The sequence below is a fragment of the Pteropus vampyrus genome, unplaced genomic scaffold, assembly GCF_000151845.1.
Source record: "Pteropus vampyrus isolate Shadow unplaced genomic scaffold, Pvam_2.0 Scaffold27, whole genome shotgun sequence".
Classification (NCBI taxonomy): Eukaryota; Metazoa; Chordata; class Mammalia; order Chiroptera; family Pteropodidae; genus Pteropus; species Pteropus vampyrus.
The window spans coordinates 150,070-177,226 of record NW_011888808.1 but is presented as its reverse complement, the minus strand read 5'-3'; the positions used below and the strand labels follow the sequence as shown (position 1 = coordinate 177,226).

The following is a 27,157-nucleotide window of genomic DNA, read 5'->3' as shown; positions in this document are numbered from 1 at the left end:
TGTCTGGTGGCCCTGATGATTTCGCTTACTTTCCGGCCTGGCTTTTTGTTCCAGAAACTTAAGCTTGTCAGTCTGTGAAGTTCCAGATCAATGACATGACACTTCAGGAGGTGTTCGAAATTACCGAATACCCAGTATTTTCAAAATGGTCTTGACTGCTTTTTTAAAGTTGTGGTTGAATACATAAAATTTACCATTTGGACGGTTTTTAATGTGTGCGACTCAGTGTATTAAATACGTTTACGATGTCATGTAACCGTAACCACCGTCTACCCCTGGAGGGTTCCGACCGTCCCAAACAGGGACGCCACGCCCGTTAAACAGAACCTCCTTCCTCCATCAGCTCCCCCTTCTCTCGTTCTCAAATCCTGCCGGTCCGTGATAGCTGCGTGAGGGACGGGGTTGGGTCACGGGGAACGGGGGTTGGGGCCTTGGCCTGCTTCATCTTCTTAGTTTTGTTTATCTTTTTCATTGTAAGCTGCCTTGGAAATGGCCTCATTCATTCGTATAAAATGACAGGATTGTGTACCAAAACGGTATAGGACAAATGTGTGCCGTGGAGAGCAAAAGCCATCTTTCCCCTTAACCTGCACTCAGGGGGAGTCCTCAAAGCTCAGGCTTCAGGGACATGTGGCAGCTCCTCCCCTTCTCAGTGTCCCTGTCCCAGCGTGGGTGGAGGTGCGAAGCTTGCCCAGCGACCACCCCCAGTGCCGCGTGTGACCGGGTGTCCCCTGTCCTTGCAGACCTACATCGGCTCCATCATCGCCTCCGTGAACCCCTACAAGACCATCGCCGGCCTGTACGAGCGTGCCACCATGGAGGGCTACAGCAAGTGCCACCTGGGGGAGCTTCCACCCCACGTCTTCGCCGTTGCCAACGAGTGCTACCGCTGCCTGTGGAAGCGCCACGACAACCAGTGTGTCCTCATCAGGTAACCAGCCACCCACGAGGCTGGCACAGGGCTGGAGGGGGCACCGTTGGAGACCCAGCATTCCACACCCACCTGCTGGTGGCTCCGCCAGCAGCGCTGTCCCGCCCAGCTTCTCAAACACAAGACCTGCTGAGCACATGCATGGAAAAAAAATGTACAGGTACCTGAACACTCAGATGGAATTTTCCGTTTTCAATAGCTCAATAGCTCCAGCTGTCAAGAAACACGAAGGGCTCACTTAGAAAAGCGGGCTGTACCACGTTTATTGGCTCTTGTCCTTGGAATAATTACTCCGTTTGTTTGTTTGTTTCTTTTTTTTAATTGTCTTAATTATTCTTCGGTTTATTCAGATTGTGAGGCACAGTCCCGTTGACTTCCAGGAGTGTTGCATAGTTCTTTCCAATTAAAATGTTTGATGTTCTAGGGCACTAGGTAGAAGGCTTGCGTGTTTGAACAAGCTTCTGGTTTTCTCTACTATAACATGATTACTCTAGATGGAATCTCCCAACTGAAGAATTTTTAGTGATTTTAAGTGGCTACTCCCCAAGCGTACCTTTGAATTGGCTACAGAAAAGGGACTGTTACGTGTCTGTTAAGGGACCGTCAGAAGGGCATGCTTATTTTAATTTTCTTAATGAGACAGAGTCTTGATATATTTATTTCAGCTTGATCTTATTTATTAAAATTAAACTACCAGAAGCCCACTATCAAAACTTTTGTTCTACGGCCATGCCACCCTGAACAAGCCCGATCCTGTCTGATCTCGGAAGCTAAGCAGGGTTGGGCCTGGTTAGTACTTGGACGGGAGACCACCTAGGAAGACCAGGTGCTGTAGGCATAAAACATTTAAAAAAAATAAGGGATTGTAAGCTGACAAGGTCCTTGCAATCTGTGAAGTCAACCAAGAGTCACCTTGCCTTAAAAAAAAAAAAAAAAATTATTACTAGGAACCATCTAAAACAAATTGCATCTATTTCTTTAAAAATAGTTCTTAATTTCTATGAATTCAAATTGGCCTCATCACCTATAGCCTAATGACATCCCATTGGATCTTCGCATTTACTTATATCAGAATCCTGTTCTAGCGACAATCAGAACACCCTTGGATGGTCTCCAGGGCAGACAGATGTCACTTGCCCTGAGGTTTCCATGGAGTCTCCAGGCAGTTCATTCGTTTGTCTCCGGCATTCACTCGTGGAGCATGGCGGTTACTGAGAACCAGTAGTGTGCTAAACAGAATGGCCAGAGTGAAAGACGATTTTGACATCTGTTTTAGATGCCCTTCTAGTCCCAACTTGTGGCAAAATAATTATACTATTTCAAGAGGAAGGGAGTGTTTGGATGTGGGGAGGATGACAAGACTCTGCCTCACCATCGGATTTCCAGTTCAGTGGAAGCCAGGCCCGGGAGACAGATGGACAGCCATATGGCAGCTTAGCCCCCCAGCCAGTCAGGTTTGCTAACACGGAAGCCCCACATTAGACCCACCTGCTTGTGGGTGCAGGCAGGTAACTGGTGGCCACAGTCACTGTGGGAAACCAGGTCCCAGATGGCGAGGCGCAGACCAGCCCTTTCAGTTCACCTGTTGGAGAAGCCACTTGCGCTCCTGTGGTGGGAGGTGGGGCAGGCATGCGGGGTGGGTGCGGGGGGACCCCTCATGGAAACTCCAGGGAAGGGAAACAGAGGGGCCCCAGCAGCATATTCGGGAGGCACTCACACTGCCCTTGCCACTCACACTGTGTGGTGTCTGATTGAAGATGGGTAGGAAACAATGACTAACCCGTGCATTGGACACTGTGCCAAGAACTTTTCAGGCATCAACTCACTGAAACCTTCTGACAGCTCTTCGGTGTGCTATGTGCTGTCTACAGGTGCCACACAGAAAAATACAGTCAGGGATTGTGTTCTTACTGAATTTTTACTCGCAACTCTCATTCATGGGTCCTTGCTTTTGAAACAAATCAGAATTATATGAATATGAAAGACAGAACAGTGCCTTTCTCATTCCCGTTTCCTCCCCCCCCCCCCTCAGCCTGCCTCTGTCAGCCTCTCTCTTTAAGGGGAAGGAAACAGCTGGGCTGATACATTCACTTCTCTCCATCACCTTAATGGTGCCGATGTGCTGGGCTGTGGGCATCACTTAGGTACAGGGACTGTCAGTGTATTCAGTTAAATAAATATGAATGATTATGACTTGCAGTTAGTCAAAATGAAGCTACTTGCTTAATATAAAAACAGCTTTAAAGAGTCACATACCCAATAAAGTAAGTTGCCTTATGACAACTTAGGAGCAGTCTTTGTGGGTTCTTCCAGATGACTTTGCTGCAGGTCAGAAGTCAGAACTTGAGAACATTTTCAGCACACGGAATCTGATAAGATGGGCAGAAGGCAAGGGAACTTAATCTGTTTTAAGATCGAGTTGTTTTCCACACTTAGATACCTAAATATTCGCCACTGATAACTCTTTGTGCTTATTACTTTAAGTGGTGAAAATGAGAGCATGACTAATACGTCACTTGCTAGACAGCAGCTTAGGAAGAAAGTAAAAAATCAAATGAGATCATGTGCGTGTGTGTGTGTAATAAAGTGGAAAAGGGTTGGCTTTTCCTGCCAAAGACTGTGGTCTTTAAAAGTCAGGTGGAGAGGGTGGGGAGGGGAGGGAAGGGGGAGTGGATCCCAAACAGAAAGCTCCCATTGTGTAATGCCCATGTGAAAGGGGCGACTGTTATTTATCTAAATTAACTCAGGGACCAGTCTTTAAGAATCGATTTCTCATTAAAATGTGTTTTGGTTTTTCATAGCTCCCTCCAGCAGTTTTTTTTTGGGGGGGGGGGTTGGTGGGGTGGTAGAGAAGGTGGGGGGAGGTGGGGTTTAGGGCTGTGAGAATTGAGAAAATTGAGTATAAAAATTTTAAAAATGCAAGGTAGGGGAGCCCTAGTTAGATTTCCTCAGGCTTGGTCTGCCCCCTGGTGGCGTAAATGTGTTTTACTACTTTCAAGACATCCCATGTTATATTTTAAACCAGAAAACAAGCCTGTTTGGAACTAGGCAGGACTTCATATTGGTTTTTCTCTCACTTTTTGAACCCACAGCACTTGGCAAAGGTCCCCAGCTAGTTGGTGGCAATGCCACGTCTCTAGGCTTCTAGTTCAAACCTCTTTTGTTGTCTCCCTCCCATGGTAGTTCCCTCTCTTAAGCTTTATTTTAACTTTTTTTGTGCACATTTAAGTGAATACTCATGTTGTTGTAGTTTTTAAAATATGTAAGTTTAAAAGTTGAATTTTTTTTTCATCTAACTGACAAGGTCAGCAATTGATCTCGGTCGATCTAGTACATTTTGCATTGATTTCGGTTTTTCATATACCATATTGGGCAGGCAGAGTCTAGTTGATTATGGTCTTTTCAGTATTTGTCAACTTTTGAGATATGTAGTGCAGGCAAGGCCTGTGGCTGATTCACCTTTGCCCAGGACAGCGTCTGGTGGAGGACCAGCATTCAACAGCTGTCAGTCAAAGGATGGATGGAAGAAGCAGCTGCCCGTTTAGGACCTGTGCTTGCTTTGCACGTTTTGGTTTTCTAAAACCAGAGTGATTTCTTCTTAACTATATCTTTTATACTCTGGAATGATAATTTGAGTGTTCAGTCTTTTTTTATTTCTGATAATATATTTGGAAATGATCGATTTGGAACAGTCAACAAAACTTGTGTCCTGGATTAGAAAGGTACCAATGAGCATAAAGCATGGGGCATCCCTCATGCTCATGTAATACTGTAGGTTCCTGTGCTAGGCTTTGGGGTTAAAAAGAGAGAGAGAGAGTCCCAATCACTGCCCTTCAGGGAATTCTATTCTGACAGGAAGAAATGATGTAATAAATGATTTTGATCCAGCCTGCACTATGGTATAATAGAAATAAATATGTACACACTGCTCAGAGAAAGTGGTTAGTAGATGTTTAAGAAGGAACCAAGAAAGTATTTCATAGAGAAAGTGACGCGTGATCATGATCATGAGTAGAGTATATAGAAACAGCGGGCGTAGAGGGAGGAAGGGCACAGAAACATTTGCAAAAACAGGCATTTGGAAAAACAAGAGTAATGACAAAATGGAAGGTATTCCTAGGCTATGGGATTTACTAAGGGACAGGAAGGAGCTGGGGGGAGACAATGGAAGGGAACTGACATCTATTGAGAAAAACCGATTTGCGAGTAATCCTCAGAGAAGCCCAAGAGACGTTTTCTATGGGGAAGCTGGGGCTCGGGGCTGATGAGTGATCTGTCAAAGAGATTTTAGTTGTGAGCAGCAGACAGGATTTGAACTTGAGGCTCCCTGTGTTAGTTTCAGAACAGAATTTTAATTCCTGGTGCAGGGTCGCACCTTAAGGGTTTTGGCCTGCTTGCTAAGACCTTTGGACTGAATCCTCTAGTCGGCAGAGAAGTTTCCTCGGTCTTGTACAAGCAAGGGAGTGATTGATGTGTGTTTCGAGAAAAATCATGTGGATCGGGGGAATTTGATTGACAGGATGAAGATGTTTGTCAGGTGTCAGCAAAGGTATTCTGTAAAGGGCCACGGGGTCTATATTCCAGGCTTTGTGGGTGAGACGGTCTCTGTTACAGCCACTCAGCTCTGCCCTTGGAAAAGTGCTCATAGACAGGACACAGATGAACAAGCAGGCTGTGTTCTGATAAAACTTTATTTATAAAAACAGGCAGCCAGGGGAGTTTTGGGGGCCACAGTTCGCTGACACCTGCGCTGGACTGGGAGACCAGGCTGCGGGATAGGTAAAGGGCCCCGTTTATATCAGAGGCCCTACCTGTGTGGTCTGGATCCCTCCTCTCCATTTTTTCTGGGGATTTAGCCCCATCTTTGAGTCTCCCCGCCCCTGATTCCTGGACTTCTTTCTCCCTTTCTCCCGGATCATTGGCATTATCATTCAAAAATTTCTAGTGTATCCCATAAAAAAAAAAAAAAAAAAAATGCACCTTTCCAGACGCCCTTCCCCCACACAGTCCCCGAGTCTCCGCCATGGTGGCCCATTACCCAGTTTCTTCCTCATTCTCTGGGCCTCAAGCCCTCGGTCATTCTCCACCTCCTCCTCTTCTAACCAGCCTGCCTTTTCATCTCGGGTCTCCGTGACCCCCCCTGACTTAAATGCCCCCCTCCCCAGGATCTCCTCTAAGTTCCACACGCACATCTACGTACCCGAGGTGTCGTCACCAAGATGTGTCATGGCGTGTCCTAAATCCATTCTCATTGTCTCCCAGAAATGTGTTCCTCCTCTCATGCGTCTCGTTCTCAGCAAGGGGACTCTCCATTTCACGAGGTCTCAAGCCCGAGGTCGAGAAGTCACTCTTGGATCTAGAAGTCACACACCCCGATCTGACATAGGTGATTTGATGAGTATTGACAAATGTGCACGCCTGTCTTACTGACACCGTGGTCATCATGCCAGCAAGCTCCCTGGGCCTTCTGGAGTCATACCCTAAGCTCCTTGTCACTTACCAACCACCGTCCTGACCGGGGCCACCAGCTGTCCTTCCCCTTTTCCCTCTACCGTCCGTCCTGGGGCCTCTCATGTCTCATCCCTGCCACCTCCGCCCTCACTGCCTCTGCCCCCTCATCTCATCTCCCTGCTTCCTCTCTTGCCTCCCTCTGTCCATTCTGCACACAGACTGAGGTTCTTTAAAATCTCGAACCCGATCTGGACACTCGCCTGCTTAAAAACGATCCTGTGATTTCCATTCTGACAACGAAAAACTCTCAACGCTTCTAATTCGGCCTACGAGGCCCCACGTCTTATTTTTCTTTCTCTCTCTCATTTTCACGATTATCTCGATGAAGTTTTTTAACAGTGTACGCTCGTTTCGGTTCATCTGGGTTGAGCGTGCCTGCTCCGAAGCACGTGTTTGTGTTTGCAACCCTGTCGGCCTCGAGGGTTAGGATGGTAATTGCCCTGGACTAATGAGAAAAGGTAGGACCGGACGTGTAAGTGACGCGTTCACTCTGAGTGACGGTGAAATAGCGTCGTCGTTGCTGCTTGAGTCACTGTAATACAGTGGCTGGAATAAGGAAGGAGGTGGAGTCAATGAGTCACCACACTGTCCACAGTAGAATAGACTCGCCAGACTCAAGAGAGAAGCAGTAAGGCGGTCACAGTGCAAAGAGCTCTTTAGGTTGAGAAAAACGACATTAACCAGGGGGCTAAATTAGTCTTGTTCATTTGGCTTTTACTGATGATATATTTTCTTCGTATTTAATTCCTAAATTTCTTTGGGCTTCATAGTGCTGTGATTATGATGAGCAAAGAAGTATATACCTAGTTATATATGTGTGTATAGTATTATAATATAGATGCTATATATCACATAGCAAATATCATATTATTTAATCCACAAATTAACTCTGACACTGTCTACCTGGAGATAGCATCACATCCCGCTGGTTAAGGCTCAATCCTACAAACCGTCCCCCGCCACCTCCCTTCAGAGGCCAGCCGTAAGCACATCCCAGTTGCCACCTGTGCTTCCCATGAACTACCTGTAGATGGCAGGTTCCAACGACCCCGTCCTTGGGTTCCATCAACTCGCTAGAGTGGCTCACAGAACCCAAAGCAACATCTTACTTACTAGATAACTGGTTTGTTGTAAAAGGCTAGAACTCAGGAACAGCCAGGTAGAAGAGACGCATAGGACAAGGTATGGGACGGGGCTTGGAGTGTCCGTGCCCTCCCCAGGTGACACCGTCTCGGCACCTCCACGTGTTCACCCACCTGGAAGCTGTCCGAACCCCATCCTTTTGGGTGTTTATGCAGACTTCATTGCATAGGCACAGTTGATTAAATTATTGGCCACTGGAGGTTGAACTCAACTGCAGCCTCTCCCCCTCTTAGAAGTGGGGGCGGGGGTGCCCCCAGTCTTTGAGGGAGGGGAGAAGCTGTCCAAAGTCACCTCATTAACATAACAGAAGACACCTTTATAGCTGTCATAGTTTAGGGAATCCCAAGAGTTTTAGCTCTGCCAGGAAAAGGACAAAGACCAGGACTGTATTTGTTATTATAAATTACAATATCACACATATGATGTATAATGTGTTATATTTGTTATAGATATCATTATAATGATGGTTCATTTGAAAATGTTGTGGGAGGGGGTCGTCATGTTGTGATTCATGATCTTGCCCCCACCACCCACTCCCCTATGTAAAAGAACCAGTTCCATGCTTGACTGGAAAACAGGCTCTCAGTGGGACCCCAGCCCCTACCCCGCTGCCCATTCCCAGGCTGTGGCCGTGCAGGCTGCTTTTCCTTCCTCCTGGCGTCCAGGAGTTTCCTCTGCAGAGTCTGCCTCCCCTCCCCATCCTTCAGTTTTCACGCATTTAGCACCTGCGCATAACTTTACATTTCACTCTAAATGCCATTTCCCCAGACAGGGCTTGGCTGAATGCTTACAGCTATCTAAATTACGAATCCTCCCATCTCCCGAGATCTGTATTTGACAGCATTAACCGTCATCCATGACTGTCTGATTCCTCTTTCTGCCGTGAGATCATAGGTACTGTCCGTGGCCATTCTGCTCATGACCGTTGGCCAGCCCTTGGCCAGCCCCTGACCAGCCTGACACACCATATAAAGTGTTGAGGAGGGAGGGGCTGCCTGCGGACAGATGCTTTCTCCAGTGCTTCAAAGATCACGTTAGTGTGACCCTCCATAGAGCGTCTTTGTGAAGAATATTAGTCACAGTCAGGTGTGGAGGGAGGAGGAGGTGGGCCATCCCCGAGGGCCCCCCGGATGTCAGGCCTGGCAGGTAGAGCCCAGAGGGGCCACCAAGGGGGTTTTAGCCACCAGACATGGAAATGGCACACCTCGCTCTGGCTCAGCTGTCCAGCCACCCTCTTGTTTACTTGACCCTATTCAGTCTGTCTTACTAATTGCTGTGCTTACTACCATCGAGGCTGAAATGTCGTCTGTTTCTGTGTGGAGGAGGATTGGGGAACACGTGATGTTATTTCTGCCTCACGTGTTTTTTGTTTGCGTTTTTGTTTTTCAGTTACAGTTGACATTGGATATTATTTTAGTTTCAGGCGTCCAGCATAGCGGTTAGACATTTATCAGTCTAGTCCCCACCTGGCACCGTACATAGTTATTACAATATTATTGACTACATTTTCTGTGTGTTCTTTACGTCCTTGTGACTGTTTTATAACTCCTGAGTCGTACTTCTTAATCCCTTTAACGTTTTCACCCCGACCCCCCTCCCATTTGGCAATCACTGGTTTGTCCTCTGTATGAATCTGTTTTGTTTGTTCGTTTATTTTGTTCCTTAGAGTCCACATATATGTGAAATCATGGTATTTGTCTCTGGCTTATTTCACTTAGCATAATACCCTCTAGGTCCGTTCATGCTTTTGCAAGTGGCTGCCTCACATGTGTTAACTGGAGAACTTATCTCTAAGTTTTGCTTGCTTGAACAGAATCAACAATTGCTTGGGTAGGTGTATAAATTTTTTTTTTAATATTGAGAGTTATTTAAACCATTCCTTTCAACTTTCTCTTAGTTTCTGTGTTCCTCATTCAAAGCATCTTTGCTGAATGCCTCTTGTGTGCCAGACACTGGGCTGCCAGGTGCCAGTTATGCAAAGGTGAATGCTAGGCCCCTACTGGGAAGTTCTGATTGCTGAAAACAGAAAAATCCAGCCAAAGTTGTCCTCAACTCGAATGGGCCTTTATCATCTCAGGTGACGCGAGACAGGGGCAACTTCAGGGTTGTGGATTCCGCCACTCCCCTGGGGCGTCTCTGACTTTCCAGGTGTGGATTCCCAGGCACCTGCTGTCTGCAGCAAGGGAGCCGTTTCTGCCTCTTCCCTTTTGTGTGTGTGTGAACCTCTCCAGGGGCCCTCAGCACACTTGACTTTAAGTCTTTTTGGCTGAAATCCTGACAGCTGCCCACAGTCAGCCCTGTCACTTGCAAAGGGAATAGAATGACTGTGATTGGCCTAGACCAGTGGCCATCCCCCAGGGGCCTGGGGCACCCAGCCGGGCCCAGAAAACGTCATTTCAGAGTCATTTCCTCTCCTTTATTACATGTGCTTAACCACTGTTTGCAGCCAAATTCCTCTTTCACGATAACTTCCCAGACCTTGGCAGTCAACAGAGGTCATCTTTACAGTGTACACGGAGCTCATGTGTGGATCTCACCGGTTTAGCGGTTTAGCGATGATTAATGTGCTGCCTTGTGACATTGTTGCTAGAGCCACCTGTTCCTTCTGTCCTTGGTTTAGTCTTCGTGACAGTTCCCTGCCTTTTTACTGCTGCTGCTCTCCCCGAGTACGGAGCATGGCGCCTTACACAAACTTCATTTCCACCTTCCAACTCTCTCTCATCTTCACACCTGCCTTGCCATCTCCAGCCTGGCTGCAGTGGTCCAGCACCCGTCAGCGCACACCTTGACTGTGACCACCGCTGTCCTCCTGCAGGCCCTCATTCCTGGAGCACAACCCCCAGAGCTGTGTTCTTCACGGGTGGCCTCGAGGAGCCGTCTTTGCCTTCAGACCTTCTCTCTACTGCCCGTAGCTCCGTCCTGCTGACCTACCCAGAGTCCCGCGCCCTCACATCTGGCTTCTGTGCTTTCGTTCACATTGTCATCTTACCCCAAGGCCTTCCCTCCCGTCTTCGCCTGGCTGGTGTTTGCCTGTCCCTAATTGCACCGCCTCTCCCCCCCCCACCATTGCTTTGTTTATTTTTCCTTAACGGTCACCAAAGCGAAGGACTTTGGACTCAGACAGACGGGGTGTTAAATCCTGCCTGGACGCTTAGCTGCTGCCTCCTCCGTCACAGGATTATCGTGGGAATAAAATGACAACGTGGGTCGGGTACCTGCGGGTTCATTCACTCGTCCCCTGAGCGTTCGTGAGCAATGGCATTTATACTGAGGTGTCTCAGAAAGGTGGTCAGTGTGCTCATCCGTTTAACGAACTTTCACCGAGCGCCTGCGAGCAGCCCGTCGCTGAGGCGGTGGCCCTGGAGACGAGGGGCAGAGCGAAGGTCCCTGTTGTCGCAGACCTGCCCGCCGGGAAGGGCACCCTCTGCCTCATTCAGGAGAGGCGGCCCTGATTACCTCACACGCCAAAGGGCATTTGTCACCCCGGAGCCTGTGTGGCCGGGGGACAGGGGACTTGAAACAGGCGTTTACAACTCCCTTTTCCCCACCTTTTGACAGTTTGTTCAGTAGGCGAATGGTAGTGGCATCGGCCGAGCTGTTATTTTTTTTCGTTTTTTGTTTGTTTGTTTGTTTTTAAACTAGAAGCGCCAACTCCTGCGTTTTTGTCTTTCAGTGGCGAGAGCGGGGCAGGTAAAACGGAAAGCACGAAATTAATCCTCAAGTTTTTATCAGTCATCAGTCAACAGTCTCTGGAACTGTCTTTGAAGGAGAAGACGTCCTGTGTCGAGCAAGCCATTCTCGAAAGCAGGTACTTCTTGTTTCCCCATCCTCACGGTGTGGCTTGTTGAGGGGAGACTGAAATGCATGGGTCTGTTTTCTCTTTTCCAGTTCCTCAAGGCAGAGTCTTGACACGCACCTAACGATTTCCAATAATGCGAGTCATGACTCGCGACCCTCCGTCTCTGGGCGAGGGCTGGGCTGGTGACGGGCACTTCTGAGGGACATGTTAAGCCTCCTTCCACCGGACGACCTTTGACTGGCTTTTAGGAGGCCTTGTTATCAGCAGGAATTTTGGCCTCCACCCGCTGTGGAGCAGTGGGCTGGGCACAGAGACTCTTCAGCATTCGGCCCCTCGAGGTGCCCTGTGAATAGATGGCAGATCACAGTGTAGCCTTGTGTGACCGAAGATCACACATTCCATGACCGTGAGCCTTGGAACTTTGAAAAAGGGCCGTGCGATGAGGTGTCCTGTGAAATCTTATTTCAAATGTGCAGTTGCCCAGTGTCCGATTTATGCCTTGTAAGGTTTTAGAACTAATAGGGACTTTAAGGACCCCGTTATGTAGAAATTAGTCCAGGAGTCCCCAAACTCCAGCCCGACACCTGTATCCTGCAGGCTGTTTTTGGTGTGCTTTTTTTTTTTCTTGCATTCAGACTTTATTTTTTTAAATTGTAATGAAATTTGCATAACATAAAATTGATATCATTAAACGTTTTTCAGTGTGCAGCTTAGTGGAATTAGGTGCATTCACATCGTCGTGTAGCCATTTCCACTGTCCACCTCCAGAGCATTCTCATCTTCCTCCTGCAGCCTGTTCTGTAAATAAAGTTTTACTGGAACATGGATGCTCATTTGTTCCCATATTGTTTATTGCTGCTTCACGCTAGAGCAGCAGAACTCAGTAGTTGCAACAGAGACCCCCATGGCCCGCAAAGCCAAAAAGATTTATTATCTGGTCCTTTGTGGAAAAAGCTTACTGACCCCTGATCTAGTCCGACTACGCGTTACAGTTGGTAAAGACCCCAAGGAGTTAAATGAGTTGCTCTCAGGACATATATAACAAGCGGGTGGAATTTCCAGGACTGGAACTTGTTTTCCATTCCTAGAATTTGAATAGGGGCTTTTTCTGTGCAATCCCTGGTTTGCGTACATAAGCCCAAACTAATTAGCGCAGGGACCAGCCATCATGGTCTCCTTAACCATGTCGCCTCCTGTGACAACCAGCTGTGACACTGCTCCTTCAAGGTGGACGTGAACAGTAAACCCATGTCAGCAAGGGCTTTGGAACTCCGGTTCTTCTGTAAAGAAACATCATCGCCATAGGTCCTTCTGATTTCAGACTTTTCTTGCAACTGTGTGTCTTGACATTTGTGGGGAAGGTCCTTGCCGTGTTTAGACCTCCCCTAACTCACGCTGTCCTCACCTCCTTCGCAGCCCCATCATGGAAGCGTTCGGCAACGCGAAGACCACGTACAACAGCAACTCCAGTCGCTTCGGGAAGTTCGTGCAGCTGCACATCTGCCAGAAGGGGAATATTCAGGGCGGGAGAATTGTAGATTGTATCCTGTTTCGTTTAGTTTGTTACCTGCAGTCTAGGACTCTGTAGAAACTGTTCTAGTAAGGACAGATGAAGAATGCGAAACATTTCTGTCTGGTTCTACCTAGTTATGTTACTCTACTACTGTGTTTTATCTGTTAATTATTCAAGGAGATAAAAAACCGTTTTTCTTTTAGAAATCTGGAAAATTGGATTCCTCATGAAACATCAGATATTTGTTGTTTGGAATCAATTCTGCCAGTTTGGTACCTTCTGGGGCACCAGGTGACATGTTCGAAATTGGATTTAGGTGACATAGTCTGTGCTTTGTGGGCTTACCTGTTGTCACGGAAAGTCTCAGTGTCAAAGGAACAGGGAATTGTAATTATTGGGGTTAGAAAGGATCGAAAGGTAAAGGCTACTTGAGCGGGCCGTATCCTGGTTTTGTTCCTTGACTCGCCATTGCTTTTCACATGAAGATTTATTAGAAAAAGTAAGTAAACGTGATTCACTTCACATTTTCTTTCGCAGTAATAATTTTTGGAAATTATTGGTGTGTGCGAATCAAGCAGGGGAAGCATCTCTGACGAGAAGTCTGATCTGTCTCTGCAGAACCGAGTAGTAAGGCAGAACCCTGGGGAGAGGAACTATCATGTATTCTACGCGCTGCTGGCGGGGCTGGGACATGAGCAGAGAGGTGCGTGCACAGGACAGCGGCCGGCAAAGACGCCGTGGCGACTCATTTTCCCTTTAAGAGCCATCAGTACATGGGAAGACATCCGTTTGGACTTTGGTGGTGTTTTTCCACCAATCGAAAGGAAATGAATGAGTACCAAAGGATGTCGAATTCATCTTATTTTTATTTTTTTCCTCCTCTTTAATCCCCCCGCCCCACCCCTGACCTATGGATGCTGCCGTCTCCCCTTAAGAGCTGGATCTATGAAGGCGGGGCGTCCCCTCCCACACGCTCACAGTGTGCACCCAGGGTGCACCCAGGGCCTAGGACCCCTGGTGCACTTCGGGGGACCTGGACCTGGCACACTCGGGGCCTGGTGTCCCCGGGATATAGTCCATGGCTCCACCTGGGGCGCAAACCCAGGACCTTCTGCGTGTAAAGCAGACTTGCTAACTGCTGCACTATGGAGCCACCCCCGTAGAGTTCATTTTAGAGGTAAATAACAGAGGGAAGATCGTCAGTAAGGAAAGCTTAAATTTTTTGTCTGTTCGTTTCTGGAATCTTGGTACTTTTCTGATTTCAAGGGTATTTATGAAAGTATTTATACTGTATTAGGACTGGTTTTACTTTTAAACCACACCCAAATGAAGCTAATTTCTAAACATTTGATTTTTTAAGAGAAAACAATCAAAATAGGATCCTCACCGATTATTTTTTTCAGTAACATTTTCTACCATCCCGTTGAGTTTAAATTCTATTTTTCCTATTTCATGAATAAAGGAGAACTTTATCTTAAGAGGGGACTATTAGGAGTGCAGAATTATTTATGTAGTTTATTTTAACATCACAAACTGAGAACTCAGATTTGATCTTATCCTGCCCTGTCAAATATTGATGCTGTGTTTTTCTTTTTGTAGAAGAATTTTATTTATCTGTGCCAGAAAACTACCACTACTTGAATCAGTCCGGATGCCTAGAAGACAAGACAATCAGTGATCAGGAATCCTTTCGGGAAGTTATTGTAAGTGACTTTTTAATTTTCCCTTATTAAGAGTGACCAAAAGAAAAAAAGCAACTGGTTTCACTTTTTTGTTTCAAAACAATTTTTTTTAAAGAAAAACAAGTCATTACATGTGAACCACTGTGCAAGAATGGTATTTTAAATTTTCTTTCCTAATTTTATTTTGGACCCATAGACTTCTCTCATGACCCAGACTTTCTCCATTCATGATTCATTTATGACTCTTTGCTGGAAAATCATGTGTTAGAATAAATATGAAAACTCATCCTTAGTTTTGGTGAGTTACAAAAAAGATCCATCTCGGGACTTTTTTACTTTATTTTGTTTTGCTTCTTTCTCGAAGCTGGAGAACAATGCTGGGCGATAGATATTGTTGGTGGTGACAGACTCCTAATGAGGCAAATCATAGTTTCAGTGTGGGTGAAGCTGATTCGCAGCCCGGCCGCCAGGGTGCACTGGGCATCGAGGTGCCTGGAGAAGGTGCTCAGGTGGCTTTCCTCTGCTTTCCTCTTGGGGCATCATTTTCTCGTTCAGATTTTTTTTTTTTTTTTTTTTTTGTTGGCTATGACTTAACTTTTGGAGCATGGCCTAGTTTCAGTGATTGCTGGCTTTTATTTTTAAATTGAAATGATAGGTTTTGGCATTTGAGATTCGGTCTTATGATGAAAGGATATATCATCTAGAAAGGAAGGAAAATTTACACATAAAATTGACATAATGAATGCGCACAGCAAACTTGTAAGTATTCTATTTATAGATGCTTGATATCGACTTTGCAATTACTTTTTCGTGTAGAAATGTCAGTAACAGCTTAGCTGAAGAAGTTTATTGAAATCGGGAACATGTAATTTTTGTTATTATTTGACCTTCTGGAAGTTTTAAGCAATGTAGTCAGAATAGAAAAATAAATGTGCAATTTTTCTGAAAGGAGCCCAAACACTCTTGTTTATAAAAACTAAGATTTTCCCTAAACCTACAAAATTATGAACTGGGGAATGGCTTCCACAATTTTTTGTATCTGTAAAATAAGATTCATTGCAGCAAGCAAAATACATGCTCAAGTGTATTTAGTAATATGGAAATGCTGGAAGATGCAGCATTATACTCTTTTTGTTTAAAAAATAAGCATTATATATGTCTGTATAATTATGTGCAGAAAAATATCAGAACAAAATATACTAAAAATGTTACCTCATGAGGCAGAATTCTAGGATTTTATTTTATCCTTTATCATTCTCTTATAACAGTTTTTCAACAGACATATTAACTGTAATGACGATTATATGGTTACATTCCTAAAACCATAATTTCTAGACTGTAGGTATGTAATTATAAGTATCCTTATCAATATCAGCCAGCTCCTCTTTCTGCCTCGTGCATCACTCTGTAACCAGGAGTGACACAGAAATGGTTAAAAGAAGACACTAAACTCTACTGGCTGAGGTTGACTTTACATGTTAAATGTGTCTGAGCACCTGCTCTGTGCCAGACACGGGGACAGCAGTGAGCAAACCACATAGTCCCCGCGTTCTGCTGAAGAAAAGGACTGAGACAGGTTCACTTGTGTTTTTATGTAATTTGTCTCAATATTTCTTTCCAAAGCAAATGCCATTTAAATTTGTTTCTTCATACTTGAATTTCATTCAGCTCTTTTTCCCAGAGTTCTGGAGAGAGAAGGAAGGGACCATGTTCTCTTGAGGCTCAAGGACATTCGTTTGCAGAATATGTTAAAATGGTTAATGGAGAAAAATGATTTCTATGAATATGTATAAAAATGTCACTTCCGGTGTTCATTTTTAACTACTAGAAACTCATTATTTTTATCAGTTTTAATGTCAGTATACTCTGGCAGTGAGACCTTTTAAGAATTTTGCTTATTTCGCTGAGAATTTATGTATTTTTAGAATTCATCATTGGCATCAACTGACATTAATATAAATACTTACCTGTGAGGTATCCTCAGCCGCTTTAGGGGGACCTGGGTTTTCTCAGAGCAGAGACAGTGACCATATGCTAAACTGCATAGCCATTTTCATGCAGCCTTCCAAGTTGCACTATTAATTGTTCAGTTGGGATAAAAAGCTATTGCAAGTCAGCAGTAGCAAGTAATTTATTCTGTTGCCTCATTGACTCACCATTGGCTGATGAAAGTGTGAGGTGAGGTGGGTCTTTGAGCCATAATCTCGTCATTCTCTTCCTTCACAAGTATTGAATGTTTACAGCGTGCCTGGCTGTGGACCAGGGCTGTGGACCATGTTGGCCTTACTAGGCCTATCCATGGGGTTTAAGTGATGTGAGCCCATGCGTATATCTGCATAAATTCATTTGTCATGAGTCAGAGTTATGAAGATTTAAAGGGCTGACTTTATACCTCAGTTCTGTCAAGCTTGGGAACATCAGTCTCGTTCAGTGTTGGAAGACATGGGAATAGAAGCAGATTTTATGTTGTAAAGTAATGTGGCCTCATATAACACAACATTACATAATAAATCATTATCCAAGTTCTTACTTGGAAGTTATGCCCAGATTAGCCTAACTTTTCCAGAATGCCGGTCATACCATTTATTCAGGATTCATAAGCGGTGCCTTTGGCTTCTGGAATGACACCTCTCCTCCTCACAGCTGGCTTCTGGGACCCTGAGCAGATGTACTTTTTGGCAGTAAACTCCCCAAAGTCCACCCTTCTTCTCTCTGTCTAATGCGAAGAGCCTTAGGTCCTTAATGGTTGGGACTGTATCTCTTATTTGTGTGTGTCACACACACACACACACACACACACACACACACACACACTTTCACAACTTTTTTTTAATGTGCTTAATAAAGACTTTATTGGGAATGTTTTGTATAATTTGGTGCCAGTTTTATAACTGAATAGCTGTTTAGCGCTTCTGAGCTAATTTCCGAGGGTTTTTAAACTCTTGAGCCATACTGTCTAGAAAATAAGATAATTACGTTAAGCCTTAAAGTGGCTACTTTTGCCAAATGGGTGGGGATTGCTACTAAAAAGATCTTAAGTAGGACAGTAGGAGACAAAGAATGGAGGCTCCAGCTAGCTGTCTCAGGGCGGCCCCCACAAAGGTGATAATTGCTTGTAGCCATTAAATTACCCCATGGTGCGATTAATGAATTACCACTTATCACCACACTGCTAACTAATTAATTCATTTATAGTTAGACTTGAAAGTGAAGAAGTCACAAATTTATTAACCCAGTAAACACATTTTATTTGTTTGCTTTCATATCTCTGTGTATAATCTTTGTATTCTTAGAACTTATCCACGAATTTTTTCACGGGGCATCTTTTGATATATTTCATTGGACAGTTTGAAATTTTCTGATACTATAAACTTATTTTATCTTATTTTTTTAGTGTTATATAAAGTTCAGGTTGGTGACTTAAACAGTGAAGGCTTTCATTTGGGGTTATTCTTAGATGAGCTTAGAACATTTTTATAAATTAGTATTGAATATGTCTTGTAATATATGAGGAAAACTTTAATCATAGGAAAAGAAAATAACTTTTGCAAAGCAAAGATGCTTTATAATTATTTTGCTCATATCTGATTTGGTCCTTATCACTGTTTTAAGAATCTTGAGCAAGATAAATTATTCTGCATTTCTTAGCCGTATTTCTTTGCCTTTAGAATAAGTAAATTTGAATGATTATTTTTCCATAGGCCTTTTTTCTTGATAAACACTTGACTAATTGCATAGTTGTTATTCTTTGCATCAATTTGTTTATACCTATGAAATGAGAGTCTTCTCACCCTTGATTAAATAATTCATGGTCTTTTTATTTTTTTATAATCAACTTTATTGAGATATAATGCACATGTAATAAAATGCTCCCACTTAAAGTAATACATTTTGATGAATTTTTAATTTACACACTCATGCATTCATAACCACAGTCAAAGTAAAGGGCACTTCTACACTCCAAAAGTTCCTTGTGTTCCTACACAGACAGTCCCAGCCACCCCACCACCCCTACCCTAAGAAACCACTGATCTTTCAGTCACTGTAGTATAGATTTGTTTTTTCTAGTTTCATATGCATGAAATCGCACAGAATATATTCTCTTGTGTCAAGCTTCTTTTCACTCATCCACATCACACATAACAATTCATTTCTTTTTATGGTGAGTAGTGTTCCATTGAATAGACAGCAGTTTATTCATTCACCCATTTATTGTTGTAAAAATGTTATTGTAAAAAATATGTCAACAACGTTCAAAGAGGTGACAGAACGTAATATATTTTACAAAACTGTTGAGTTTTTTTTTTTGGAACAAATTTTCAGCATTGAAATTATGGGAGATTCCACAGCAAATTTCTTTCTTTTTTTTTTTTTCCCCCCCTTTTAATGTCTTATGAAAGTAACAGAGTTGGATGGTCCTAGTCTTTGGGTTCATTAGGCCTGACTTCGACTCTCGGTCGTCCAAGTCTGAGAAAGATGTAATCTCTCTGATCTTTGTGATATTGTGTACACATGGCTCAGCACAGCACTGCCACATAGCCTCGTTTTCTAAAAAGATTATACTAATTTATAGCACCGATGACCTGTGCCTGTGTCTCCCAGTTTCTCCAATTTTAGATTTATCTTTCAGAATTTTTTTGCTAGTTAGTAGACATGGCCTCAGATTTTCTTTAATTTGTGCATGTTTCATTCATTCCTAGGAAAAGAATGAAATCTACAGATTTGCACTTCCTCCTATAAGAAAGGGCCTGTTTTATTTGTGTCACTCATGTGTCTCCTGGCATAGCTATTGCTCCTTCCCTTACAATTTTTTCTTTTAATTCTGTTCCTCTCTCTATTGTTTTTGCCCTTTGTTTCAACTTCATTGCGTTTTCCTTGTAAAGAAATTGTACGGTTCACAATTCAAAATCTCCAGTTGTTTCCTTTTGCAATTTCTCTTCAAAGTGGTGCGTGATTTCATTCTTCCCAGTCTCCTGTGGTCTTTGTAGTGGTTCGGGGTCCAGGTTCTTTTTCTAGGTCATTTTCAGCCGTGTCGTTAGAATTCGGTCCTCAGTCGTGTGTGTGGAGGGGTCGCTTTTTTCCTGACAAGAATATGGCTCCTAAATCACGTTAGAAAATAAGCAAGCAAATCTCAGATATAATTCAGAAGACGCCTGACTGGAGTTGTTTAGATACATATTGTTGGGAACAAAGCTTCTGTAGGTACCTGTGTATTTTTATTTTTTCCCAAAACAGCATTATATTAACTTTCATTTACCATCCAGAGGCCAAGACCTTAAAAATCCTTTGGGGAAATGAAAATTAGAGATGTGATGAATGTCTAGGGAAGAGAGGTCTAGACCCATTCATACGTTCCATCTGTATCTGTTAGAAAAGGAACAGAATACTCTCCTATCTACGGAGTTCCTGACAGAATTTCATTCCACCTCCTTGGGTCCCCTCTTTGTTTAACCATGAAGACAAGGCCCCCGAGTTTACCCCGGAGCACTAATTTTACACTCCCTCCCCCACTGAATTACCCCCCTCCCAATTTTTTACGTGTAAAAAAGTAATGTTCCATTATGCTTTGATATTTGTAGAAAAAAGTGTTTATCACCATCATTGCTGTGACTCTCTTAGGTAATTCTTTTGTGACATGAGTAGGAAGCTTATACATGAGGCAGATATTTGTTTTTATTTCATCGATTGGGTTCTCTCTGTGCATTCGACAGTCCTTTCTTAATACCATGTTCTTCTGTGTGCACCTCTGTATATCGTTGAGAAGTGAGTGCTCATGCATCCCTTTCTTGGTTCTGTGCCTTTGAGAACAATACCTAATGATTTTATTAAGTAATGAGCAATTTTTCATTTTCTTTAGTATGGGAGGAAAAAAAAATGCGTTTATTTTCTTCCAGACGGCAATGGAAGTAATGCAGTTTAGCAAGGAAGAAGTTCGGGAGGTTTTGAGGTTGCTTGCTGGTATATTACATCTTGGGAACATAGAATTCATCACAGCTGGTGGGGCACAGGTCTCCTTCAAAACGGGTAAGATTGCCTCCCTCCCTCTCTCCGTTCTTTCCTTGGCTTTTTCCTCATAGGAAGCTTCGACCTAAAATATTTACTGTCCGGCCTTTTACAGAAAAAGCTTTCTGACCCCTGGAATCGAGAGCTACAGAACTTAGTACATAATGTGAGCTGTCAGCTAGCAAAGGGTCAAGACATACGAGACATTATTATAGAATGGGAAGGGGGCTGTGTTCTCCTTACTGAAAAAGAAAGAAAATGGGCCCCATAAGAGGAAATTGGAGTAACAAGGATGAGATGTAGGGAAAATGTTATGAGTTAGGGGCATGTTGTCACCACAGTTTTATGTAGTTACTGGGTGGTGGCGTAGTGTGATGGTTCATACCATTAGTTTTCAAGCCAAAATGCTTTGTACGTATAGCCTGGTTCTGCCTCAAGCTGTTTCCTTGGGTTATTTATCCCCTTGACTTTTGGTCCATAGAGTACCTCAGAGATGTGGGTCATAGCTGTTTTTTGGGGGGGTAGGGTGAGGGGAGGGTCATATTTGTTGATGTTTACCACACTAGGAATTAAAACTGAGGCATTTAAAAAAATGTATTCCAAAATAAACCACAATAAACCCATTGCATATTAAAATAAATATGTTTTTATTTAAAAGACTATTTTCCAAAACTGAGGACAGCGACATGGTTTTACAGTTTTGCAGGTTTCTTTAATATCTAATGTCATGGAGGACAGCTGCATGCTCATATCCGCTTTTGCATCTTTTCTCTTGAGAGACCCCATGTCATGTAGCCACTGGCAAAATCATCTGTATGCTGATGAGGGAATGAGAGTGGAAAAGCAAATAACATCCTAGTATTATTACTGAAAAGAGTCATGACCTCACAAACCTCTGACAGGGTCTTAGGGACCCCTCTACCCTTGGGGTCTCTGGATTATACTTGGTCCAAGCACCAGATTCTTTGGTACTAACTAACCTATGACTCGATAAAGGAGTGAATAACTTACCAATAAAATGTGTGAACACACAGTGTAAATATATATATGCCTTACTGTTAAAAAAAAAAACAAAAAGTGTGTTCCAGAAATTCTGCCTGAAGAGTTTAGGAGTGTTCTCTGCTTTAACGCGTCGCTGTGTGTAGTTAGCTTTCAACCCACTTGGGGTCCCCTGGCCTGTTCCTTCTCAGGGCTGGGGTCCTCATTTGCCTTGTTCTGCATTTCCAGCCTTGGGCAGGTCTGCAGAGTTACTCGGGCTGGACCCGGCACAGCTCACAGACGCTCTGACTCAGAGGTCGATGTTCCTCAGGGGGGAAGAGATCCTCACGCCTCTCAACGTTCAGCAGGTACACACACTTTGTCATCGAAGCTTGTTTTTAAAAGACACTCCTGGGTTTTCAGATCTGTGGCTTTGATTCAAGTAGGTGACTACAGCAAACCTTTTAAATGAGTTTGGTTCATGATCAAAATAAAGATATCTATTTCGAGGGAAACAGATAAAGTTAATGAGTTATTTCTTAAGAGACGATGAAGCTACATCTTGAAGGGGTTTGGGTCTTGTGCAGATGGCTTGTGTTGGAATATTGACTCTTCCACGTATTACTACTTGTTCTTGGGAAATTTGTTCACTGTGCCTCAGTTTCCTGCTGTGTAAGACAGGAATAATTTTTGTGCCTGATTCATAGGGTTCTTGTAAAGATAATGATAAAAAATATATGCTAAGTGCTTATTGATTGTCACAGAATAAGAACTAAACATTAACTATGGTAATTTATTATTATATATTAAAACAGTGCAACAGTATGTTGTATATTACTTATTTTTGCCTCTGCTCCTGCCTGGAGCCACTTATATGTTCTACTCGATCAAATCTGTTTTTGATTGGATAAGTAAAAAATGCTGACCACATACTGTGAAGAAAACTTTTATGTGTACAGAGTAAAACAGGAGGAGATGATGAAAATGAAAAAAATCAGTTTTCATTATGGTTTTAAACCTGATAAAATTTGTAGCTAGATCTATTGGTTCAGACTCTTTCCTGTAACTCAACATATAAAGTTGCCTTTGGAGCTTGATATTTAAAGGGATTCTTGGTGCATCTTACTGTAAAGAAAATAAGCGAGCTCCAGTTTATCTTTTCTTTCAAGTGTTGATTTCCTTAACATCGGGGGCACAGGTGCCACCTCCGTTCAGTGCGTGTGTGTCCCAAGGTCCCCAGAGTCAGACAGGGATGGACTTGCCTGCCTGGGCTGTTTGTCGTGACCACGTCCCCTTCCCCTCAGGCCGTAGACAGCAGAGACTCCCTGGCCATGGCACTTTACGCACGCTGCTTCGAGTGGGTGATCAAGAAGATCAACAGCAGGATCAAAGGCAAAGACGACTTTAAGTCTATTGGCATTCTCGACATCTTCGGGTTTGAAAACTTTGAGGTATGCTTCCAACGAGTGGGACTCGTGGATTCTTTTCTGTCCACTTATTGGCTGGTCTTCTTTTCTAACAGACGTTGGTATTTTTCTCTGTGGATTTTTGTTGTGTTCTTCACCTCTCATGTAATACAGCAATAAAGATACCTGTCAAATGGTTTCTCCCCTTAGGTTAACCACTTCGAACAGTTCAATATAAATTATGCAAATGAGAAACTTCAGGAATATTTCAACAAGCATATTTTTTCTTTAGAACAACTAGAATATAGCAGGTAAGTACTCATAGATTCTAATTCGAATTTTTAAAAAATCAGCCACTATATCGGATAGCTTGAAAGCTGTATGTCACTGTAACTCAGCCCTTTTTAATCCTTCTACAGGGAAGGATTAGTGTGGGAAGATATTGACTGGATAGACAATGGAGAATGCCTAGATTTGATCGAGAAGGTAATATATTGTTGAAGGGTTGTTACAGTCCCAAGGGTGTCTATCTGGGCTGATTCATGTTTATGGAAACGAAATAGCTTGTGTGAACAAGTACATCAAAGATGTGAACGTTTAGAATACAGTGGACCATTTGGAAACCAATGTAAATGTGCCAGGTTGAATTTAAATACTTGGCTGCTTCGAGACTATTGTCTCACTGAACTCAATACTTTAGAATCAGCGATGTGCAAATTGGCTTCACCTAGATTTTAGGTCAGCATCAAAAGCCTTGCCAGTACCAGTCATAGACTGGCTGATTGTCAAAGTTTTGTCCACAAAATTTTAGTGGGTTCAGTTTTTTAAAAATAAATGTTTATGTGGAATTTAAATATATTGGATTTCCTTATAGTATTATTCTGAATTTTTTTATTCTAAGAAGTTACTATGCCTTTTTTTTTAGTCACTTATTTGATAGAGAGAAAAGGAGCTCTGGAATATTTTGAGGGATACATTTAACTCTTTATTCATTTAACCTTTTTTACTCTTCTAGAAACTTGGCCTGCTAGCCCTTATCAATGAAGAAAGCCATTTTCCTCAAGCCACGGACAGCACCTTATTGGAGAAGTTACACAATCAGCACGCTGTATGTCAGGATCTGCCAATTCTTAATTATGTCTGAATAGCAAATCTGTGGATTAACATTACATACGAGATATTTCTGTGCCATTATCTCCATTGTGCCTCCCACGTTTAATTTTTTTCTCAAACCAGTCGCCGCCTTCTCTGATTGCTAGAACTAAATTGAAATAAACCAAAGGAATAGATTTGGGACTCTTTGTCAGAATATGCCCATGTTTAGGTTATAATGACACAGACAAGAGTTACATGGTTTTGATAAAGCGTATCACACGCTATGTCCTAAACCTTGATACTTGGTAGATTTTAAGTTGTTTTCAGTGTTGGAGTTAGTTTTTGCTGGGAGTCAATGGAAATCAGTAAACGAAACTATAAGCAAGTTTGTATTTGCTTTTTTATTAGAATAACCACTTTTACGTGAAGCCCAGAGTTGCAGTCAACAATTTTGGAGTGAAACACTACGCTGGAGAGGTAACTCCTTAATTAAGATCTTTATCAATACTGGCCCATTCGGTATTTAGAGAAACAGTAATTTCAGAAGTCTATCATAAAGATATTGAAAGGACCTCATGGGTCTCGCTTTTTAAAAGAGATGCTTATGACCCGAAATTATTCTTTTGGTCAATTTCGCTTTCTCTCTTATTTTTTTCAAAACCAGGTGCAGTATGACGTCCGGGGCATCTTGGAGAAGAACAGAGACACCTTTAGAGATGATCTTCTCAACTTGCTCAGAGAAAGCCGGTATGTCAGTCTCCTCCCCGAGACGTCCTTAGCAAGCAAAGTAGTCTTTGTGCAAATGCTTTTAATCACGAATATAGAAAAAAGTAATATGGAAGCAGCTCGGTTTACCATCATATTCCCTGGGCCATATTTCATCAATAAAATGACCAACAGATATAAAATAGTGTTAGTAACAGTGACGACCATTTAACGAGGTACCGTAAGAACAGCAAACCTGTGAGTTAGGGACTATTATTAATCCTGTTATGCAGATGAGGAAACTGAGTCTGGAGTGGTTAAGTGACTAGCCCAGCATCCCACAACTAGTTTCGGTGCGTTCTGCTTGGCCCAGGACCCTACGATCTTAACCAGTACGAGCCGCGTTCTTCATGACCATCTTAGAGCTATGCGTCAAACTGATTTCAGCCTTGGGTTTTGTGGAACCCCTTTGTCCCTTGTTAATGTAAATGATGTCAAGAAAAATAAACAGGTATTAATTCAGCTAAAATTTATTACACATTCATTTATTCATGCATGAATTGTAAATTAAATCAATAGTAGAATAGTTTAACTATTTTGTATATCTTAAGCCAGGAGGCTTTGTGAGAGAGAACAGTAAGCCCGAGTTAGAGCTTTCAATACCTGTGTCAGATCCAGAGTGAATCTATAACAGAAACAAACTTTTAACATCTAAGGAAGGAAAGTAATACTTTTAGGAATGTCAGTGCCAGATGGCCTCCCTGTCACGTACATAGCTGTGAATTGGGGAGAACGGAGCCCGTCTAAAGTGTCAGCTTAGAAGCTCAGAACTGGAAGTGCTCGGTCTTTAAAAGTTGCAACTCTCTTATCTGAAGATTTCCTGTTTGTGACATTTTCAGCCATTTTTAATTTTAGATGAGTTTTCGGACCTGTAAAGAAAAAAAAAAAAAATGGCGACGTTTTAAAAACACCATAGCATTTTATCTGTCCAATCAGTTTCTTGGTTATGAGACGGTTTGAAGTCAAAGCAATGTCTTGATGTTGAGTAGAAGCTTTTTGGTGTGGCGTGGAGATCAGCAAGCTGGCGTTTGCTGGTTGCCTCTGTGAGCACAGAAAGTGGTTTTGCGATTGGAATAAGGAACTTTTCTGCTTCAGCCCCAGGTTCTCTCTGCAAACCGAGGGGCTTGGGCTACTTGCTTACTCTGCTCTTTCACTTTTGACATCTGTGACGTTTTAATGGAACCCGAGCTTTTCTCCAGAGGGCTCACATCACTGTTGGAGAACATCAAAGAAGCGAGCGTGAAATAATAGTGCCCTGGAACAGGACCGTAAAAGGGTTGGGGCAAAGTGAGAAGCGACTGACCTTGCCACCTTGGGCCCAGGCATTGTCCCCACCTTTTCCTTGTCTTGGTGAAGCCACCAAACACCCCCACTTTATAGTCCATGGAAGGAAGATAAAGTTATCGAGAAGCCTTTTACTTTATCAGTAGTGACGGTGAATTCTGTAGCACATTCAGTAATAGTAACAGCTACCAACACCAGCACTTAGGATGCGCCTGGCGCCATGCTCAGCTTTTTGTGTACATTTCCTCATTTCATTCTCATACCGGAGTTATGGGATCAATTCCAAAATCGCCCCCATTTTTCAGATGATAAAACCGAGGCCTAGAGAGAGGCAAGTATCCTGCCCAAGCCACGCAGCCAGGTACTGGTGGAGGCAGGATTTGAACCCCGGACCGCTTCACTCCATCATTAGCACCTTTCCATCTGTTAATTGGTTGAATTTTGCAGCACGGTGAGATGTGCAAAACAAACATCCCCCTTCTCCAGGCGATCAAGACAACAGAAGCTTGGGTGGTGCTCCCTAACACACAGCACTCCTAAGTGGGCTGTCACTCGGGGGCACTTTCATCCCAGTCCACCTCTCTCCTGCAGGACTAGTGCTCTGAAGGCGGCCACATGTTTTTCCCAATGCCTAAAGCTCTTTGGCATGGTTGGTTTGAGATCTTTGGAAGCTGTCTTAGCTCTTCTAGGCCTCGGTGTGTTACTGTCAGTGGGAAAATGCATTATAATTACAGTAATCCAGCACCTAATTGTTGGGTGTGTGCCCCTCACGGTCCTCTGTGCTCTCAAAGGTTCGACTTCATCTATGACCTATTTGAACACGTTTCGAGCCGCAATAACCAGGATACCTTGAAATGTGGAAGCAAACATCGGCGGCCCACGGTCAGCTCACAATTCAAGGTTAGTCTGCACTGCTGGCTTTGGTGAGTCGATCAAAATTGGGATTTAAGAATTGAAAATTGGAACTAGGGACGTGAGCTCTATGAGAATGCTTTTTTTGTTGATATTATTTTTTTAAACCAGACTTCTTTAGAAATATACTTTTTT

At 43.2% G+C, this 27,157-nt stretch overlaps 1 protein-coding gene and 1 non-coding gene across 2 annotated transcripts in view; both read left to right on the top strand.

Moving 5' to 3' along the window:
* MYO10 (myosin X) overlaps positions 1–27,157 on the top strand; it is a 207,480-nt gene that overhangs the window by 103,974 nt on the left and 76,349 nt on the right. Inside the window, exons 4-18 of the mRNA XM_011356464.2 lie at positions 744–931; positions 11,259–11,393; positions 12,801–12,925; positions 13,383–13,396; positions 13,516–13,600; positions 14,497–14,600; positions 20,474–20,603; positions 21,810–21,928; positions 22,865–23,011; positions 23,177–23,277; positions 23,386–23,452; positions 23,982–24,074; positions 24,470–24,538; positions 24,726–24,808; positions 26,902–27,010. Coding sequence (XP_011354766.1) covers positions 744–931; positions 11,259–11,393; positions 12,801–12,925; positions 13,383–13,396; positions 13,516–13,600; positions 14,497–14,600; positions 20,474–20,603; positions 21,810–21,928; positions 22,865–23,011; positions 23,177–23,277; positions 23,386–23,452; positions 23,982–24,074; positions 24,470–24,538; positions 24,726–24,808; positions 26,902–27,010 — 1,569 coding nt within the window. The remainder of the gene's footprint in view (positions 1–743; positions 932–11,258; positions 11,394–12,800; positions 12,926–13,382; positions 13,397–13,515; positions 13,601–14,496; positions 14,601–20,473; positions 20,604–21,809; positions 21,929–22,864; positions 23,012–23,176; positions 23,278–23,385; positions 23,453–23,981; positions 24,075–24,469; positions 24,539–24,725; positions 24,809–26,901; positions 27,011–27,157) is intronic.
* On the top strand, positions 1,651–1,769 carry LOC111737495. Its single transcript, XR_002779453.1, has one exon. It is a non-coding gene; the product is annotated as a 5S ribosomal RNA (ribosomal RNA).